Source organism: Coccinella septempunctata, chromosome 3 (assembly GCF_907165205.1).
Source record: "Coccinella septempunctata chromosome 3, icCocSept1.1, whole genome shotgun sequence".
NCBI classification, from domain to species: domain Eukaryota; kingdom Metazoa; phylum Arthropoda; class Insecta; order Coleoptera; family Coccinellidae; genus Coccinella; species Coccinella septempunctata.
In genome coordinates, this window is record NC_058191.1 from 35,378,428 (window position 1) to 35,398,574 (window position 20,147).

Here is a 20,147-nt window from a genome sequence, read left to right on the forward strand (position 1 = left end):
GTTCTATGAAATCTTGATAGTTCTTTGGAAATATTGTGACGTACAATGAATGTAGACCCATGAAAAAATTATATTCATGTTCATCAGATCGTCGAAGTTGAGAGTGCTTCCGTTTTTTTTTTCTGATGGCACAGGGTGGCTTAGACCTAAGACATCAATTCAAAAATTTTTCAAAATTCATGGACGAAGAATCAGATGGAACTACCATAGGAATAGTCCAGGTCGATAGATGGTTGCACCAGGCTAATATAATCGACATGGACATGGTAACCACTACCCATACAGGTATGGCATAAGGAGGAACTCTTCAATTAAACGTTTGTGAATCATGTTACACCACTATGCTACATCTTTGTGGTGAGTTCTTTTGGTACTGACAACAGCTACTTCACAAGGCCAGCTGCATCTCAAAACTTTCGTAATTTTAGCCTAGATCTTTGCTGCATGCAACTTACAGTTACTTTTTTCTACAGGTGTTTGTTTCAACAAGTTCAAAACCAGACGGTTAACGTTCAAAATGTTCCAAGATTTCCTGATAGATTTGGCGAACGAAGTGGGTGGTAACTACGACGAATTCAAGGAAAAACTGGAAAATTGTGGTTTGCCTGGTACTGCTAAGAAGGGCGATGTTGTAAAGAAGGATTGATTTTCTTGAATAAATTGAAAAAAGGGTTGTCTCATCGCTATTGTCATATTGCGAATATTTCTTCATTAATTTTCACTAATTTAGGATATGCTTTACATTGAGTCATACTTACTTCAGTAATTCCCTGAAATTAGTAAATCTCAACCTTAAATCGGCCTTAAATGCGTTAGGGAAAAGTGCATAAGGAAGATAGATCAGAATTTTGGCTATAAACTGTTATACTTGATATCTCTCAAAATGATAAATAGATCAAATTCCACAATTAGTGTTTGACGAATTGCACGAATGTTGAAGAGTATTACTCAAAAAATCATAGGTTTGGACAGAAGTATGAACCATCGCTATTTGTCAAGAACTGTCACATAAATTTCATTGAGTCGCTCATAATGGATTTTTGGGAAATTTTTGGTGGAAGCAGTACGATTGATTGGCTGTCCTGTCATAACGAAAGACAAACAGTCACTAGAACATCCAAGAAAAGCAGCAGATTTCTGTTTATTCCATCAACAATGTCATGATCTCTCCTCAACTGACCATCCAAGATCTTCTAGTGGGATACAATCTTCAACCCTTCGAAAAAAGCTTAAATCAGACATTTGGAGGTATGAGGAGTAGGGGAGAGTTGAACCCCTTTTTACTCTGAGTCTGGAGCCACTCAGGTTGTATCTGTAAATGGTAGCAACTAATTTTTTTGCGTGAAGATATCATGCCCAAATAGATGACTATCTATAGATAAAATAGTAGAGTGATGGTGAGATGAACATTTTGAGTACAGAAATTCTTTCTTTAGAAACCGAAAATTGGCTCATATCTCCCTAACCCATGGGAGAGATGAACAGGGGGCGAGAGAGACTTGACCATAAGTTTGTCTATCAGGAAAAACATTGAAAGAAAACAATTTCCAATGACTAACGATTGTCAAGGTTTTCGTCATCAGATGTATCAGCGTATGAAATACATATTTTCTACTTCAGAGTCAATCTCCCTTATTTCCTAGATATTTTTTGCCTTCGGAACCTTTGTATATTTTTCATATTTATTTCCATTATTTAATTTTCTTTTGAAGCAGACTATTATCTAAGCTCAGTGCTGGAAACTTGGACAATTGATTATGTCTCCCAAGCATAGCATGGGTCAAGTCTTCCGCACTCCCTTTTAGTCTATTCAACAGATGTTTTCTTGACACTTTTATAACTACACTGCGCAAAAAAAATTAACGCACATTATGGAAATCTCAAATTTATTCTACAACTGAAGGTGTTCTCAATGATAATTATTTTTATCAGAATTATGAATGCATTATCCAATGTCAACGGTTTTCTTCAATACAGATGTTTTTTCCCAGCAGGAATAAAAAAAGATGATATTATCAGATTTTGAATGTATTGGCTCCATTCTAAAATCAGTTGTTCTCGATCAATTCTAGTGATCAATAGTTTTTCTTTCGTTTGATTTTCTACACTCGATCGCTATGCAACGCGAAACACGTAATTTGACCCAAGAGGAATGTGCCCAAGCGGTAGTTTTGCGAGAAGAACAGTTGACATAGACAAGAATTGCAGAAAGGTTTGGAGTTTCCCATACGAGTGTGTCCAGAATGTTGCAGCGATTCAGGGAGACAGGTATGAATATCCGAAGACTAGGACAGGGTAGACCACGGATAACAACTGCCATTCAAGAACGTTACTTGAGAGTTTCTTTGTTGAGACAACGGTTTGCAACCGCTCGCCTCCTTCAAATTCAGCTTGAGCAAACTCATGAGGTGCAAATTAGCACTCAGACAATAAGAAATCGCCTCAGAGAATATGATTTAAGGCCTCGTGTCGCGGCAAGAGGCCCAGCTCTTACCCCAGCCCATCGAAGGGCGCGTTTGGATTTTGCGAGAGAGCATATCCATTGGGAAGAGGCCGATTGGGAAGAGTTCTCTTCACATATTATAAGTCTAGATTCTGCCTCTACCATTGTGATCGACGTTCCCTTGTATACAGACGTCCACATGAAAGATATGCTCTGTGCAATTTCCTGAATACTACTGGTTTCGGGAGAGGATCGATTATGGTATGGGGTGGAATATCTTTGACTGCTCGACAGACCTAGTGGTCGTTGATAATGGAGCTATGAATGCTGATAAGTATATAAGGAACATTTTTGAAGAGCATGTAGTGCCATTTGCCCAATACATTGGTGAAAATTTCATTTTTATGGACGATAATGCCAGACCCCATCGTGCGCGCATCGTTCAGGAGTACCTTGAAGAGGTTGAAGTCTCTCGAATGGAATGGCCAGCAAAAAGTCCAGATCTCAATCCGATTGAGCAGGTTTGGGACAACCTCAATAGAAGGCTGAGAAGTTCAGAAAATCATCCAGCTACTCTTAATGACTTAGGAATCCAACTCGGAGAAATCTGGGAAGGATTAGATCAGAACATTTCAAGATCACTCATTTTGAGTATGAACCGTCGTTTCCGAGCTGTAATTAAGGCAAGGGGTGGAAATACCAAGTATTAAATCACTTATCAGCATTTCAGTATTTTGAAAATTGTTCATTTCTCTTCTTTCACATAAGATTCGGTGAAATCCTGAATTTTTCTTTCATTTAATGTGTCTTGTTTCGTTCAAAACCTTCCCAAGAGAACATAAAAAATAAGTTATAAAGTCAATGCAGAGTAAACTTTCATTAAAATTGAGATTTTCAGAATGTGCGTTAATTTTTTTGCGCAGTGTATTATTAAAAAAGCTCATCGTTTATAAAACAGCATTAATCAATGAAAGCAATATAACTAAATAACATCACGCAACTTTTAAACATTTCAGTCAGTGTAACAAACAAAAATTATTCAATTTCTTACTTCCAAACAACAAAATCTCGTTCAACCCTCTCAATCCCGAACTGTTCTGATGGCGGCCAAAATGGAGCCGCCACTAGTTGTGGTTACGATTTTCGAGTTACGGGTATGTCGCAAGCTATTTGCGATACCGGTAGCGCAAAATTTGAATTGAAATGTTTGAGGAGGTACAAGTCTCCTACCTGAACAAGTCTCCCGGACTCCCCCTACCAACTACAAGTCATAGGAACATCCCTTTTCCAGGAGATGCAACTTAAAGAGACTAAATTGATGACTACTTCTCAAAATACCCAACTTTTCTTCAAGTAAAGCTGGTAGGAATCCATCCAAGTCCAGAGGACAAGATACTCTTCAAATACTTGCCTCTTCCTTGACCCTGTATCCATAATCCTCCGGTTCTGGAGAAATAAGCGGTGACTAATATCTGGAGCAATGTCAACCCCTTAAAACGTCTTCTTCGTCTCCTTCCGATTCTCGACACGTCGTCGCAGGCCGCTAATACGCACTTCATCGGGTAATTCGGTCACGTGGTGCATTCTTTCTGCCCCTACAACTCCACTTACCAGCAAAGCTCGCAGCCGCCCCCTCCCGCAGCCCTCGAAGGCGAGCCAGCGCAACGTTATTATGTATAGAAACGTTTAAGTGGGCCTCGGACGTGATGGAAAATGCACCATCGCCCACTTAGGAAATAGTTGCAGCCCCTATATTCGAAAAACGAAATTCCGACGATCTCTTAATGCCCAGGAAATTGAGTGTCGCCGACGATACCGACTACGTGGAATGGGAAATGGACTTGCTTTGTAGCATCGGGAAATGATAAGTATCTTTGCCAGGATGTGTCTTGGGGAAGTTGAGTGCGCGAATGAAATATAAACGTGAAAAATGCTTTTTTAAACAAGGCTCTATTCATACGTTGTACTTGATGTTAGGTGACCTTGTCAGAAATGCATTATCTTCAGAATTCTCATTTCCCTTCCGAGCATTTAAACATTCTAAACCCAAAGTACGGCATTTCAGACATATCAACTAAGAACTAAACATCCTATTGGAAAATAAACAAAATAGAGCTCTATAAAGTTTCATACCCTACCATACGTAGAAATTAACATTTATGAAGAACTTCAAGAAGCAACAGAAAATTCGTTACTAGGTACAACTACTAAATTCGATAAATAAACAGGAAGATTCAATTAGAAAAGCAGAATTATAAGAAATAAGTTTAACATTTCCAGCAAAAGATGAGTGGCTTTCATATCAATAAAAGTATTGTAGGATTTATTTGATATTCAGAAATAAGAATTAATTCAGATTCATACCACCTGCTGGTATGAATATCAACAAGTGTTACGATCTGAATTGAATTAGTCAATTTGCCATCGTCAGGGCCTCAAATGGAGTACGCTCCATCGAAGAAAAGCAGATGCTGACCATGGTTTCGGTCTCATTTGACCTCGTCAGAGCAACATAGCTTTTTCTCCGTTGGAGAACATTTGGAATTGATAAACCCTTATTCAATACTGGCAAGCGCTACTGAGTACTATCCAGTAACACAGCGACTACTGAGTACTATACAGTTACACAGAGCGCCACCCAGTATGAAACGATGTCCAATTCAATCCCCTCCGTTTTGGGAGGCGTGGGACACAAGTTAAAATCCATTAATTTCTCAACTCTTTAATGAATTTGATGACGGTTTATAGTTTTAAAGAATTATAATTAGTGATTATATAGTTGAAATTATGTCAATAAATCAAATAAAGGACCCCTATTTCAACCAATGTAAATATATTGAAACATAAATAATAATATCCTGCGAAAAATCGGCATATTTCCTGCTGCCAATGCGCCGCTTGTATCTATTCGGCATTGTCCCAAGTCACCCTATGAAACAACAAAATAAATGAATGAGATCCTTGTTGTCGTTTGATTTGTAAACAACCTTGTTTCATGACATATCAAATATCCCAATATCCCACGTATCATGAAAAAAAAATTACACATGCACAAAGTGAAACACATGTACAGGACACTAGGAAGTATAAGGGCCATAAAAACGCGCTTTTACTCTCCTGAATTCGTTAATTTTTCCCGTCAAATCAAACGAACTGGTCACGACAAACTAAACAGGAATTTATTGTTATACTAACCGAAGAGGCGGTACACAATCTTATAAGTTTGTTCCTTCACTCATAAATGGTAAGAAACAAAGAAATCTGCAAGAAGTGTAGTTGTCCCAAGTACAGGACTGTTCCAAGTCACCCGAATCAACCGGTACCCTGTCCAAAAGATCCACAGAATTAAATATTTGCTACGTTGAATACACACGTAGCGTAAATACTTCACAACTTCACAACAACAATAATATTAATTCAGATGCATATCACCCGTGTTACGATCTGAATTGAACTAGCCAATTTGCCATCGCTAGGACAACTAAATGGAGAACCTTCCACCGAAGAAGAGCAGATGCTGACCATGGTTTCGGTCTCATTTGACCTCGTCAGAGCAACACAGCTCCTTCTCCGATGAAAAAACGCTTGGAATTGATGGACCCTAATTAAATACTGTTGGTATTCATCTGAATTAATTCTTATTACTTTATTCATTGCCTCCTGGTTAAGGCGTGACCATTCCTTCATAATTTCACAACATTCTTTTTATTTTTCTTATTCTATTTTTTGAGTTATGTGTTTCCTTATTTCCAACGTTTAAATTGTATATTTAAAGCTTGGAAAAACTTGAGTGTCGGGCTTACAGGGGTGGCATAGCTCATTATGAAAACTCAAGATGGCTTTACCTTTCATCTAGGCCAAAGTGGAAAAATTCCCTTTTTAATCATATGACTCCACTGTTGAAATAAATGAACAAATCAAAGACCCACCCTGTATAAGATTCTTTCGAAGATTCTTTGGAAAAACCAAGGTTGAAACGAATATTTCAAAATATCTCTCAAAATTGGGCTCTGAATATTGTCCAAAAAATACTAGCCTGATTTTATTTGACGCAGAATTAGTTCCCTTCATCTATTACAATAAAAGAGTAATCAACTCGAGAGATCAACCATGAAACCATAAAAACACTTTTTCAATAGATAAATTTTTGGCCACAAAAATGTTCCCACTTCTCACAAGATGGAAAAACTAAATAAGTCTCATTGGGTCACTTAAATCTTTTGCAGGAATCAAATTGCCGTTGAAAACAGGTTTTGTGAAAAAATGTCTCACTTTGATACGTATCCACCCAGTATGTCTGCCGTGAAATTTCGAGATTCTTTTTCAAAGCACGTAGGACCTCTACGGCTTATTAATGTTTTCTGGAAGTTTTTAAGCCAGTCTACTCGTTAGGGGGATTTAGTTCTCAAAGAAGCGTCGCCGAACTGTCTCAAAAGAAAATGAAGAAATAATATTTCTTTAGGGAAAATACGGTCACCCCTAACTCCCATTCAGTCGTTTCGCTAAAACGAGATAATGCTGCTTTATTCCGAAAGTTTTCAATTGAGTTATTGAAGTGGCGGCACGAATATCAGATTCGAGACATAAATAAAAATGGAACTGAATATTGAAGCACCATTAACCCTTCCACTATCTCTCTATCAGATTATTTTTTCTACAGCTCAAACATAATATAATGTCAATTTTATTAAATAATTCGATTTTAATCCTACTTTTCAGTAATAACAGTAGTCCGCTTCATTGCCAAATCACAGACACAAACAAAAACAGTTAAATATTATATCAGTAGAAAAAATAACATTTTTTTCAGAAAATAATAGAGATTTGACAATATTATATATTGTCAGAATTATTACACAACTATCAGTCAATGGACTATAATTTTTCTACTCAATTATGCTGTCAGTGATTTTTCAAGTGCCATTCACATTTATTTTAGAAGTCAGTTGGCCATGAAATAATTTTCTCAAGTTTTGTAACTAAAACGAAGCAAGGTTGGCACTCATGAAGTGTCGTTAATGTTATAACGACGATGCCACAACTAATATCACTTTTTATTACGAAAATGCCGAAAGTGATTGAAAAAAGAGACAGGGTTTCAAGAAGTGCTATTTAGAATTCAGGTCCGCTTATTCAAAAAGTTACACTCTGATATTCTAAAATCCACAATACGTCAGACGGTAGCGAACATATTCAATGTAAGAGAATTTTTATAATGTTTCATTTGAAACTAAACTACTTATATTTCAGCTGAATATTTCCACAATCAGAAAAATTGTGAATGAAGAGGATGACAAAGAATTTCCTTCTATTGGGAGACCCAAAAAAGTGGTGGCATTTGAAAATTTTATGTTTGAGTGAATTAATACTACAGGATTTTCGATGAATGTCATCGTAGAATAAGTTCCCGAACTATTTTTCATTTGACTTGTCCTATACATTGTAAATGTCTTAAGGTACCAATAAATACCTAATTATTATTATATCAATGTATTATAAGATGAATAGACACAAATACGCGCCAGTTGTCCTGTTGGTTGTTTATTCATGTGAAATTTTTGTTCAAAGGTGAAGTTCATCTTGACTTGAAACTTCCTTTAATTCCTTTTACTTACAATGATGCAAGATGATTTTTGTTGAAAAATTTAACATTCTTGTAATTATCCGTTAATTCCTTCGGGCGATACCCAATCTCAACCACTGCATCATATGCATTTCATCTTCGGGTTAATATTTTTGAAATGTACAACTGATGTAACGTATTCAAATTTTAGCCAAAGAAGATAACGAACATTTACCTCCCTCAAGTTAGTGCATATTATGATATTATACTGATCTCTCGTATTTTCCATGTTCTAAGCAAATAACTGGATTTGGTATACCTTCAATCAGTTTGTATAAACTTCAATTATGTTCGTCACATATTTTCCGAAGAGATTCGACATTGTGATAAAATACGTAATAACAGAAACTTTTACGTAGAACGGGCAACATAGCGTTGATTTAAAACCCAAAAAAGTTTTGACAAGCGTCATAACTCTACATTTTCGTACTCTACAGAGTGAAATGTGTCAAATTTCCACGGCCAACCGAGTGCTAAAATAAAAGTGAATGGAGTATATGTACCTATCTATAGAAAGAAAATCAGAAAATTATTATATAAAACTCAAGACAATAACATTGGAAATGTAGGTAGAGGTTACTACAATGATAAAAAAATGCAGTAAAATATATGCCAGTCAACTCAAAAACTTTACCTTGATTCTAGATGTTTTTAATGTTTTCAGTTCACCCTGTATATGTGACAATAATTTCTAGTTTTGTACCTTATTGTCTAAGTAGCGTTCGAAACATCTTTTAAAACTCGATTGGAATCTGAAGCTCTCTGGCTCACCAGTTATATCAGTATACATCTTCCATTCCAACTGGCTCCCTTTCTGGGAATCAATTCGTATCCCCAAGGAGCTATTCCGAGCTGGGGAGCCTCCCGGGAAACGTAAACACACCGTTACCACAAATGAGATTGGGAAACATCGCCAGGCTCATTTCTCAAATCAAAGTTCGAACTGAAAGTTTGCACTTGTCTGGCCTTTCGATACGTTTAAGATTGATATTTTCGCATTGCAATGATAATGAACCTTATCATTTTTTCATCGAGCAGATACTCCTATCTAGAAATTGGGTAGGACAACTATACAGGATGAGTCTTTGACTCGAACAAATATTTTAATAGTAGATTCTTGAGGTCAAAATAAACTCTTTTTTCCTTTACCATTTTTTCCGAATCGGCTCGGTTTAAAAGATACATAGCGAGTTTCATATAATGCTTTGATTGTCCGATCAACGATTTGACAGTCACTCGATTTCTAAAAAGAAATCACTGAAACCTTTTCATTTCTGAATATATTGAAGAAGTAGCAATTGAGAACAATTGAATGGACGAATGAACATCATAATTTGATGCGAGAATGATATTCTGAATGATTATGACTGAATTATTGATTGAAAACAAATTGACGTCTATTCGTCAATCAAGCGTTGATTCCCCGATCAAGGTTTATGAAACCCGGGGACAGTCTGTTGAAGAACTATAGAAAAATGGTATTTTTAGTTCTATCTCACAAACGGTTTTATCGAATGAAATGAATTTCGGAATATACTTTTTCATTTTCTTGATTAATCTTTTTCGAACACAAGATATCACCCACGTCTTCCATCGAAAATTCAAAGAACCCAACTCTTGAAACTAAGTTGGAAGTTATCTTTTTTTTTTTTTTTTTTTTTTGATGTAGCAGGGGGAAAATCTGCAAGACAGACGAACCACCCTCATCTCCTGAGGGGGAACAGTGTGGGGTTTCTCACTCTCCTGAGCTCGAGACCCACTAAAAACCCTACTGCTTCTTGAATTTTGGTTCCGGGCATTTGCCTATAAACCGTTCATCTCTTGATCGGTTTTCTTCTCGCACACTATCGTGCTGGGATTTATGTGTTTATCCTCTATTGGATTAACACTTTATTGAATTTTTCAATAAGTTTCTGTTGTTATTTTAATCTCTTTTTAATTGATCTCTTGGTCTCCTTCGGTAAATTCGCATTCTCCTTTTGTCTTCCTCTGGGTCGTAGTCCACTAGTCTCCTGAGTTCTTGATTCGGATGGTTTTTCGCTGTTTCGAATAATTTCTCTGCTTTTCTGTTCATGAATTCCGTTATGGTTTCCCATTCCAGGTCCTTATAAATCTGTCTATTCCTGATAAACCAAGGTGCATCTATTGCACATCGTAGCAGCTTGTTTTCAGTGGCCTGAATTCTTTTGATATGGCTCTTTGCCGCGAAACCCCAGGCAACTGATCCATAAGTCAGTTGAGGCCTAGCAACGGCTTTGATTATCTTCAATTTTGTCTCTTTCGACATGTGGCTTCTTCTTCCTATCAGAGGATAGAGTCTATTCATCGCTGCTTTCGTTTTGTCGATTGCTTGTTTGATATGACTTTTCCAAGTAAGTCCTTTGTCAAGCGTTATTCCTAAATATTTGGCTTCATTTTTCCAGTCGATTTCTTCGCCGTCAACATCCAGTTTCGTTGTGGGTCGTAGTCTTCTCTTCTGTAGTAATATTGCTTGGCTCTTTTGTCCATTGAGCTTGATTTTCCACTTTATGCACCAGTCATTTGTTTCGTCAATCGACTCTTGTAGAACTCGTTCTATTATTTCAGGGTTTCGGTGTCGAGTTGCTATGCCTGTGTCGTCAGCATATAACGTTAGCATGGTTCTTGGATTTTTCGGAATATCGTGGATGTATATGTTGTACAGAAGTGGCCCAAGTACTGATCCTTGGGGTACTCCAGCCTCTATATCTCTTGTTGAGGAGCATTCTCCTCCCACTTTCACGTAAAATCTTCTATTTTTGAGATAATTCCGTATCAACTTGCATATTTTGATCGAATATCCAGCACATCTCATCTTATATATTAATCCTTCATGCCATACTCTGTCGAATGCTCTGGCGACGTCTAGTAAAACAAGACCTGTAGCTTGTTTATTTTGGAATCCCTCTGTTATGTACTCTGTGAGCCTCAATAATTGTTGTTCTGTTGAATGCTCTCTTCTGAATCCGAACTGTTCTGGTGGAATTAGTTCCAGATTTTCGGTTTCCTCATTTAGCCTCGTGGCGATAATTCTTTCTACTACTTTTCCTAAAGCCGACAGTAGACTTATCGGTCTGTAGTTTTGTGGAAACTTCTTCTCTTCGAATGGTTTATTGAATACTATGACTTCTGCTGTTTTCCATTTTTCTGGGTAGTGTTCTGTCCTCATAATTCCATTCGCGATATTTGTTAGAGCGGCTATACCTTTTCTAGGTAATTTCTTTAACATAACATTCGTTATTTTATCGCTTCCGGGAGCTTTCCTCTTCTTCAAACTTCTTATTATTTCCCTGATTTCATTTGGCGATGTTGGCTTGTCTATTTCAGCAGTCGCTGGTAATTCATCCATTTCTTCATCATTTTCTTCAACCAGTTCTTCCAAATCTTCATTATCGTCGTCTATCCTGTAATTTATTCTCGATTCTCGTTCGATCGAGTCCGCCAATGCATCTGCCTTATCAGTATTGGTATAAGCCATTCCCCTTTCTCCGTGTAGGGGTGGAATTTTAGTCTTTTCTCCTCGTAGGCTTTTTTGCATTCTCCATGCAGAATGATCGATTGTATTCAGTTCTTGCACCCTTTTGTTCCATCTGCTTGTTCTTAGATCTTTCAGGGCATTTTTCAGAACTTGGCTATGTCGGTTGAGGTTCCTTCTATTCAGATCATTTTTGTTCATCCTATATATTCTTCTTAGTCTTCGATTTTCTTGTATAAGATCTTTTACTTCTTTAGGCGTATCGCCATGCGGATGACTTGGAGCTGGTCTCTTCACTCTTCTCGTGCTTTTTTCGTAAGCTTTCAAGTTATCTAATGAACATTTGAAATGAAAGTATTCTTCATATTTTCTCCTATAATATGCCGTTGCGGTTTTTCCAGGGGTGGCAAAGCTCCTTATGAAAACCTAAAATGGCTCTATTTTCTTATCAGGGTCGAATCAGAACAAATGGTATAAGAACAAAGTGTTTCTTTTGACCTCAAGATTCTTCTGTTGAAATATTTATACGAGTGGAAGACTCACCCTGTATTTGACTTCGACATACCCTCGGAAACCCTTATTGGCGACAGCTTCAATGTGATGAAGTTCTTGGGTCAATGGGACTAGTTGTCGACATTCCTATTGTATCCTACTGAGAGATCAAAAACGCAGGATTTGAGCCCCAAAGCTAAAAAGCTCTATCACCATAGGCCAAGACCAAGAACATGAGCTTCAGGAGCTTTTTCTCAATTGCCAGTATACTCACAACCCAATTGAGGTTCCAAACACACCCTCTACTTTCATCACGTTTGAATTATATCGAATAAATTTTTTTTTGCGAAACTTTCGGATTAAATCCCTGCTCCTCCAACCTCCAACTTCTCCGCCAGAGAGATTAGAATTCGTGCGGCTTCGTTCAGAAATCCCTTCTGCCGAGGTATCCATTTTTAATAACTGCCCTGCCTAATTTGCAACTCACAAAAGGGACTTCATCAAGAAAGTCCGTTAAGGGCATTACACAGTAACGGCGCACGGCCATTAGATTGTCACAATCTCTTAATCAGGCCATTAGCAGGGATCCCTGTTTCGTGATCGCGCTTTCATCAGGAAAGCCTATTATAATATCCAACTCTGACGCGAAGGGTCCCTTTCAGCATATCGATATCACAAAACGTGGAACGGGGATTGGTTTCGGTGGATGAATATCAACCCTACTCGACAATCTGCTGTTTCGTTGAAAACAGCGAAATGACACAGTGTGACTTTGGATGTTCATTAAATGAAAACTGTCTATTTAATTTGGTGAGATGGCGTGCTTACATTCGATCCAACAATCAAGTTCATAAAGCAATTCTTCGTCCAAAAATTTTATACTTTTCATCTTGAAGAAATCTTATTCTTTCAGATGCTTTTGAAACTCCGTACAACAGGAATAAATGGAGGAACATACCCCTCAAAAAATATGCTACAATCCAGCATGCTCCGAATTTTCTGGCGAAAATGTGAAATCGACTGTGGGGCATAAATGGTATGGAGGGCAAGGCAGCGTCTACTATACAACATAAATCTGGGATTAAAGCGTTATCTTCAAGGCCCAGTGCACACCAAAGAACTATATTAACGTCGAGTCGCAGCCAGTTGCGAAATGGCTTTTTCCATACAGGCCCTTCCGCCCGTCGTAATATAGAATTGTACGGATTATATTCCAGATTATGTTATGGGGAACGGTCCTACAAAACAGGATTCGGATATTTATTAGGGAGTTGGCGACATTGCGAGAAATTATTAAATCAATACAATAGGCGGAAGATACGAATTTTTTTCACTATTAAATCGTATCAATAGCGTAATGGATATTATTTTCATACATTTTCAATATTAGAAATGAATATACAGAATGTCCGCAGATTAGGTTGGAAATATTCAACTGTCTATTCTACGTGGAAAAATAGGGTGAAAACTTCATATAAACCTATATCCGGAAAGGCTCCTCTTTAGAAATAAATTCTCCGCACAGTGTAATTTTTTCAGAAACTACAAGAGGAAAGTTAGTGGGAACTTGTACAGGTCTGAGATTTTTCAGCCTCAATGAAATGAAATGCAATAAATGGTCCACGGGTGGTACCGTGGGGAGAAGTATATATTTTTTCTTGGAAAGTTTTCGGCATTTTGAGTATAAAATCTTGTAGGAGGCTTTCTAAGGAAAATCATCCTCAGCAACAAAAAGCCATTCTTGGCACAAAAAGCCTTTCATAGAGGCTGCATGATAGAATCCTCAATTATACATAAAATGTTGCCTACCGTAGATTCGGGTGACTTGGGACAATTAACCCCCTTAAAGCTCTGTTTGTTTCTTACCATTTATGAGTGAAGGGACAAACTTATAAGATTGTGTAGCGTCTTTTCGATTAGTTTATTAATTAATTCCTGTTGAGTTTGTCGTGACCAGAGCGTTTGAATCGACAGGAAATATTACCGAATTCAGGAGAGTAAAAGCGCCTTTTTTAATGGCCTTATACTTTCTAGTGTTCTGTACATATGTTTCACTTTGTGCAGGTGTATTTTTTTTCTGGATACGCGGGATATTGGAATATTAGATATGTCATGAAACAAGGTGTTTGCAATTCAAACGGCAACACGAATCTCATTAGTTTATTTTGTTGTTTCATAGGGTGACTTGGGACAATGCCGAATAGATACAAGCGGCGCATTGGCAGCAGAAAATATGCCGATTTTTCGCTTGATATTATTATTAACGTTATTTCCACAAGGAAATCGCCAAAGAATGAGAGAAATCAAAGTTCCCTTGTTTTGTTTAGTTCCTTTACATTTGAGTTGCAATATATTTACTTTCGCTGTAATAGGGGTTTATCATTTAATTTCCCTACCGAATTTCAACTATATAATCACAAATTCTAATTTTTCGAAACTATACACCGTCCCAAGTCATCTATTTCATTTGAGAGTTGAGAAATCAATAGATTTCAACTTGTGTCCCAAGCCTCCCAAATCGGTGGGTGACTAGGGACAAGTATATTTTATTTTTTTCAAAATTTATATCTGAATTCTGAAGCATGGTATATATCTCAATCAATAGTCTGAGTCATTAAGCATATTCGAACCTCTTCTTCAGATAAAAATAGGTCACCGTTTTGAAAATGTGACATGTTGAATTCAACAATCGTCCCAAGTCACCCGAATCTACCAGTAATTCAATATTACTGACGTTATCAACTTTGTCCGTTACTTTTTTTCTCACTCTGTATGGAAAACTTCAATCCAAAAAATGTCTCTGGCGAAATGAATAGATTAAACCTTCAATTTCTACAATTTTCTTTACTTTATTTCAAATATTGCTTGAAAAGCCTATAAGAAATAAGAAAAATAAAATGAAATATAATAAATTTCGTTAAATCACAAAAATGAGGTCAAGATCAAGAAAGTGGGCAGAAAAAAGTGAAAAAATTATACATATACCGAGGTATCTCTCAGTATCATTGTTTCCACTTATTTGTATAATTTCCGAGTGAAGTTTGAAAATCCATGGGATTATGAAAGTATAAGAGGACCTGAATTCTTTGCGCTACCTTATATAACTGAGCTTTTTAGGAAGATGTTGAGATTTTACAGTACCACAAATTCGTTTTAGACTAAACAAGGGAAAAAGTAGAGGAAAATTTTAAGACTCGATAAAATAGTTTAGATTAAAAAAGTTTATTATAATTTTTTTTTATTCTTCTTATACATGTCAGTAACATGAAAGCAAAACCTGGAAAAATTGTCAAATAATATATATCTGAATAATTCATGTAGAACGTTTTCAACAGTCCATATCTTGGGCTTGCCATTGTCGAGTGGATCCTCAATATGTAAGACATTACAAAGAACATGAATGTTACAAAGAAGTTCACATGGAAGAATATCACAAATGACTAGTCAAAAATTAAATCCAGGAAATAACAAGAGATATCTATTTCAACTGGAAACAATGGTATCAGATATAAAAAATCCATTTTCGCAATACTCTGAACCCTTAAGAGGAAGCAGAAGCTAATAAAAGTCAGCAGCCGAGTAAGATGAAACTGCGAAACGTAAAAATACGAGAATGATAGATACCGGATATAATTGATCATTTTCGCTGAGGGTTTTATTGCCTGATTTATATTTATCTCCCAGCTTTCTTTGCGAGGGGAAAAAAACAGGGGTGTCATATGACACCTTTCGCGATTAATATTACAGCAGAGTCGTTGTGTTTCGATTGTACTTCAATTGAACGATTTAACTTTAATTTCAGTATAACTAAATTATTTCTCCTGGAAATGTTTTTCCTCCACTCTTTTTTCTTTTTTGTTTCTTCAACATCAGGAGAAGCAATATATTCTTCTGGAAAACATGCCTTATGTCCATATGACATAATGGCATTTCCCGCATCGTCCGGGGTTCCTCAGGGATCGAATTTGGGACCGCTTTTATTTATTTTATTCATAAATGATTTGCTCGATGGAATGGAGGTTTTGGGTTTGCTTTTTGCTGATGATCTTAAATTCTTTCTGAAAGTCAAATCTTTGCTGGACTGTGTTGAACTGCAGCATGCGATTGACCGATTATATCATTGGTGTGTTCTTAACTGCTTGAGCTTGAATGTTGAAAAGTGTCATGTAATATCTTATACTAGAAAAAAGTTTTCAATTCGGTATCCTTATAACTTGAACGGAAATGATTTGAATCGTGTGACGCAGACTCGGGATTTAGGTGTTCTATTCGACGATAAATGTTCTTTTGTGCCCCACATTGAAAATACGATATCCTCTGCATTCAGGACATATGGGTTTATAGTGCGTAATAGCAAATACTTCTTGAACACTCGTACATTAATATCCCTATTCAATTCCTTGATAAGGAGTAAGCTTGAATACGCTAGCATAATATGGCGCCCAATTTATGAATGCCATGTGAATCGGTTAGAGGCGGTTCAGCGGCGTTTTTACAAATTTTTAGTTTGGAGGTTGGACTCTGTTTACCCTCCAATAGGTTGTGACCACAAGAGTCTTCTAAAAAGATTCAGTGCTCAGCCGCTAGAAACTAGAAGAGCTCTTTTAGCTCTCAATACTCTGTTCAAATTGTTGAATAACAGGATTGACTGCCCAGCACTGTTAGAGAAACTTCCAATTTTAACTCCACGTTTAGAGAGTAGAGGTAGAACACTTTTTTATTTGAGATCGGGAAGGACAAATTTGAGCTTGCAGTCGCCAAGTCATTATATGTGTGATATATATAATCAGATAGCAGATAAAGTTGATTTATTTGTTGATTCCTTGGATAAAATCCTGAAGGCGTATATTGGTGTGGTCGAGTGAATCAATTCAATTAGGGATTTATACAATTTGAATTTTTTTTTGGTTTTTTTTTCCTTTTACTGTTAATGTTCATTGTTGTGGGCTCAGTAATTTTGGCATTGTTTCTATTTCCAGATTTTTATTTGCATTTTTTTGTTGTTGTAATATTTTTCATTTATATTTAGGCTATCATATGGGTTTATATATATTTTTTTAACATATTTAAACTTCCTGTAATTGGGTGTTTTACCTGTTGGAAATAAAGGCTTATTATTATTATTACTAAAGGCTTATTATATGAAAGACGAAGTAATCTATTATTCAAAAATCCTCTTTTGAAAATTGGATCGACTATCAATCCCAACCCAAAATTAGCAGAAAAATATATCGAATAAATTTATTTTGTTAATAGTAGTAGCTGGTATACAGCTCAATGTAATATATTATCAAAGAAATTTTTCTTTTGGCATTGAAAAAGATTAGTGGTGAATAACTCAAAAATGTTTAACATAAGGAAAAGAATTCCGTTACCAACACTTAAATCAGAAGAACAAATATTCCGTTTAACTAGTATGAGGATTGTCTAGACAGATATTAGTCGATTGATGATCGATCCGCGATTGATGATTGACTGATATTGGTTCGAGTCAATCCAAACAATTTCTTAGGGAAATCAGAATTGAAGCACTTCAGAGTAACTGATTTCATTATAGAAGAATCATTCCATAAAACGCCGCTGAAAGTAAGATAATGAAAATTAGTCGCCTTCCTATACTCCATTGTAAACCTTTATACTAGGGCTAACCAGGACACGAAAATACACAACCGTATCAATTCAGCATCACGGGCATTCTTGAAGCTAGACAGAGTGTTTCGAAATCTCGACCTCAATCGGAAGACCAAGACAGCTGTTTACAAAGCAGTGGTCCTCTCAACGCTTCTTTACGGAAGCGAAAGCTGGACGCCCTACAGGCGACACATGAAACAGCTTGAACAAACGCAACAGCGTCATCTAAGACAAATAATGCACATCAGATGGTTCCACAAAGTTTCAAATGCAGAAGTCTTGCAGCGCGCGAGTTGTATAACAATTGAGACTCATGTAACGAGGGACCAACTCAGATGGAGCACATTCTGAGGATGCAAGATACAAGGCTCCCAAAATAGCTCTGTATGGCGAATTCACAGAGAGAGTAGAGAGTTCGGAAACCAGGAGTTCGGTATAAGCGGTTTAAGGATATACTGCATCAATCCCTAAAATCAGTTAATGTCAATCATAACTGGGAACAACTAGAGTTAGACAGATCACAGTGGAGGTCTATGGTCCACAGTTATAATGGAGACTCGAGAAGAATACGGCGGCGGCCAGATCTGGTTAGTGACTATCCATGCCCGGAGTGTGGAAGGATCTGTAGTTCACGGTCTCTTCAGTCACAGGAAGGCACACAGTCGCAAGTATCCCTCAGAAATTTTAAGTTTGATCGCACCGATAGTTCAGTTTTCGAGTCTTTTTGTAGATTTATTTTCGGTAACGGGATACAGCAATGAATGAATTATTCAATGCATGACGTGATTCCAAGATGGAAAAAAAATCGGAATATGGAAAAATCACATTTGGTTTGACGCTCAAGAGTCCAATGTAAAATTTCATTGAAGAGTACTGTAACTGACGTAACCCTATCAAAAACCAGTTTCAATATCTCACTTAATCGCTGACAGCGGCTTTGGTAAAAAAGTTTCTGAAATAAATCCCTCTTCAAAACTCAAACATGCTGATCTGAATCATCTCTCAACCGACTGCGGAAAATGAAATAAATTTACTTTTAACTCCACAACTTCTCAAAACTCCAGAATTCATTTGCACCTCCACATAACTCACTGAGACATAACAAATGACTTAAGTCACTTCTCACTCACCCTGGCCCATCTTGAAAAAATCCTGATATAATTCAACGTAAAACTCACTAACTCGCCGGTTGAAGTTCCCAAGTTTTAATTACCCTCAAAACTGCAAACAACTGAGATTGATACTTCAAAATTTTAATCAAGCTGTACTACCTAAGGGGAGGAGACTGAAACCTCAGCTATCAAATGGTGGGGGGGTCATACAATCTCATCGATTTCACTCCCCTGAGGTCTCAAAATTTTGCGGGGGCCATCTCAATGTCACAGACTGATGGCCTACATCTGAAATCCAATATGGCGCCACGAGGAATTAGGAAAATTGAAACGTCTTGTTGGTAACTTGGGTACCATCATTTTCGTCATTTTTCGATGAGTATTTTTGTTGGGTGTACTCACCAACCCATGTTGAATCCCGGGAGCCTTCTTGGATAATCTCAAGAACTTCAAAACTTCACTCCAACACTTTTGGAAACCGCCATCAGCTGATGAACCGAGATGATTTGAAAAAATCAAAAATTCATGTGATACCTTCACTCCAAATCAACGAAACAAAATTGCCACGGGGTAATTTCAGTCAAATACCTCGATTTTCACCACACTGTCGGGAAATTCTCCAGCGAGGAGCTCCCTACGTTCCGGAAAATGTTGCTGCTTGGGAAATCCGGGCTAGCATGGCGTCCACGCATGTCCCGCAATCTTGTTGCGATTGGTGTCCCTCTACTGTATCCGGATTCCGAAACCAACCCCATCCCCAATGAGGATCCGGGGGCAGGAGTTCAGCAAATAATTCATTGTTTCAATCTTTCCAAAAAACGTGGGTTTTGCTGGGCGGCCATTTTGGGAATCAGTGGGGCAATTGTTTCGGCGGATTCCTTTCACTGATTTCGCTGAGTCGGAATCCTCGCTGATGTAAAACGTTGGGGTAGCTCGGGCGCAAAACGCAAATGAGTTCTGGATTTTACAAAATATCCGATTTTTATAAGCATTGTTTCATTGAGATTCAACCGACTCAATGGAGATAAAAATGAAGAAAACTATAAGCAATCAGGAGTGGAAAGAAAGAGCAATGAGTAAAGAGAAATACAAGACAATACAATATGAACAAATTATTCAAACACTTCTTGACATCTGTCAATTTATCAAAATAAAAATCATAAAACTTTGATTGCCCGATCAACGATTTGACAGTCACTCGATTTCTCAAACGAAATCACTGAAACCTTTTAATTTCTGAATATATTGAGAAAGTAGCTATTGAGAATTATTGAATGGACGTATGAACATCTCAATTTGATACGAGAATGATATTCTGAATGATCATTCTGAATTATTGATTGAAAACAAATT

General features: G+C 37.1%; 2 protein-coding genes across 3 annotated transcripts in view; one reads left to right on the top strand and one right to left on the bottom strand.

The window, feature by feature from the left end:
• LOC123310010 (vesicular glutamate transporter 1) overlaps window positions 1-19,442 on the bottom strand; it is a 77,764-nt gene extending 58,322 nt beyond the window's left edge. Inside the window, exon 1 of one of the 2 annotated variants that reach the window (XM_044893369.1) lies at window positions 19,197-19,442. In XM_044893369.1, coding sequence (XP_044749304.1) covers window positions 19,197-19,204 — 8 coding nt within the window. In that variant the 5' untranslated portion in view covers window positions 19,205-19,442. Of the gene's footprint in view, window positions 1-18,812; window positions 18,898-19,196 lie in introns of those variants that run through there. The other variant, XM_044893370.1, reaches the window with a different exon arrangement.
• Window positions 117-682, top strand: LOC123310014 (tubulin polymerization-promoting protein homolog). The gene is made up of 2 exons (XM_044893373.1): window positions 117-285; window positions 474-682. The coding sequence occupies exons 1-2, from the start codon at window positions 126-128 to the stop codon at window positions 644-646; spliced, it is 333 nt and encodes a 110-aa protein (XP_044749308.1). The 5' UTR covers window positions 117-125; the 3' UTR covers window positions 647-682.
• Window positions 19,443-20,147: the final 705 nt, after the last annotated feature.

Bases quoted from the DNA above. Each gene is read 5' to 3' on its own strand.
- LOC123310014 (XM_044893373.1), top strand. From the start codon at position 126: ATGGCACAGGGTGGCTTAGACCTAAGACATCAATTCAAAAATTTTTCA. The intron at 286-473 runs GTATGGCATAAG...TTTTTTCTACAG, and splicing joins GGTAACCACTACCCATACAG to GTGTTTGTTTCAACAAGTTC.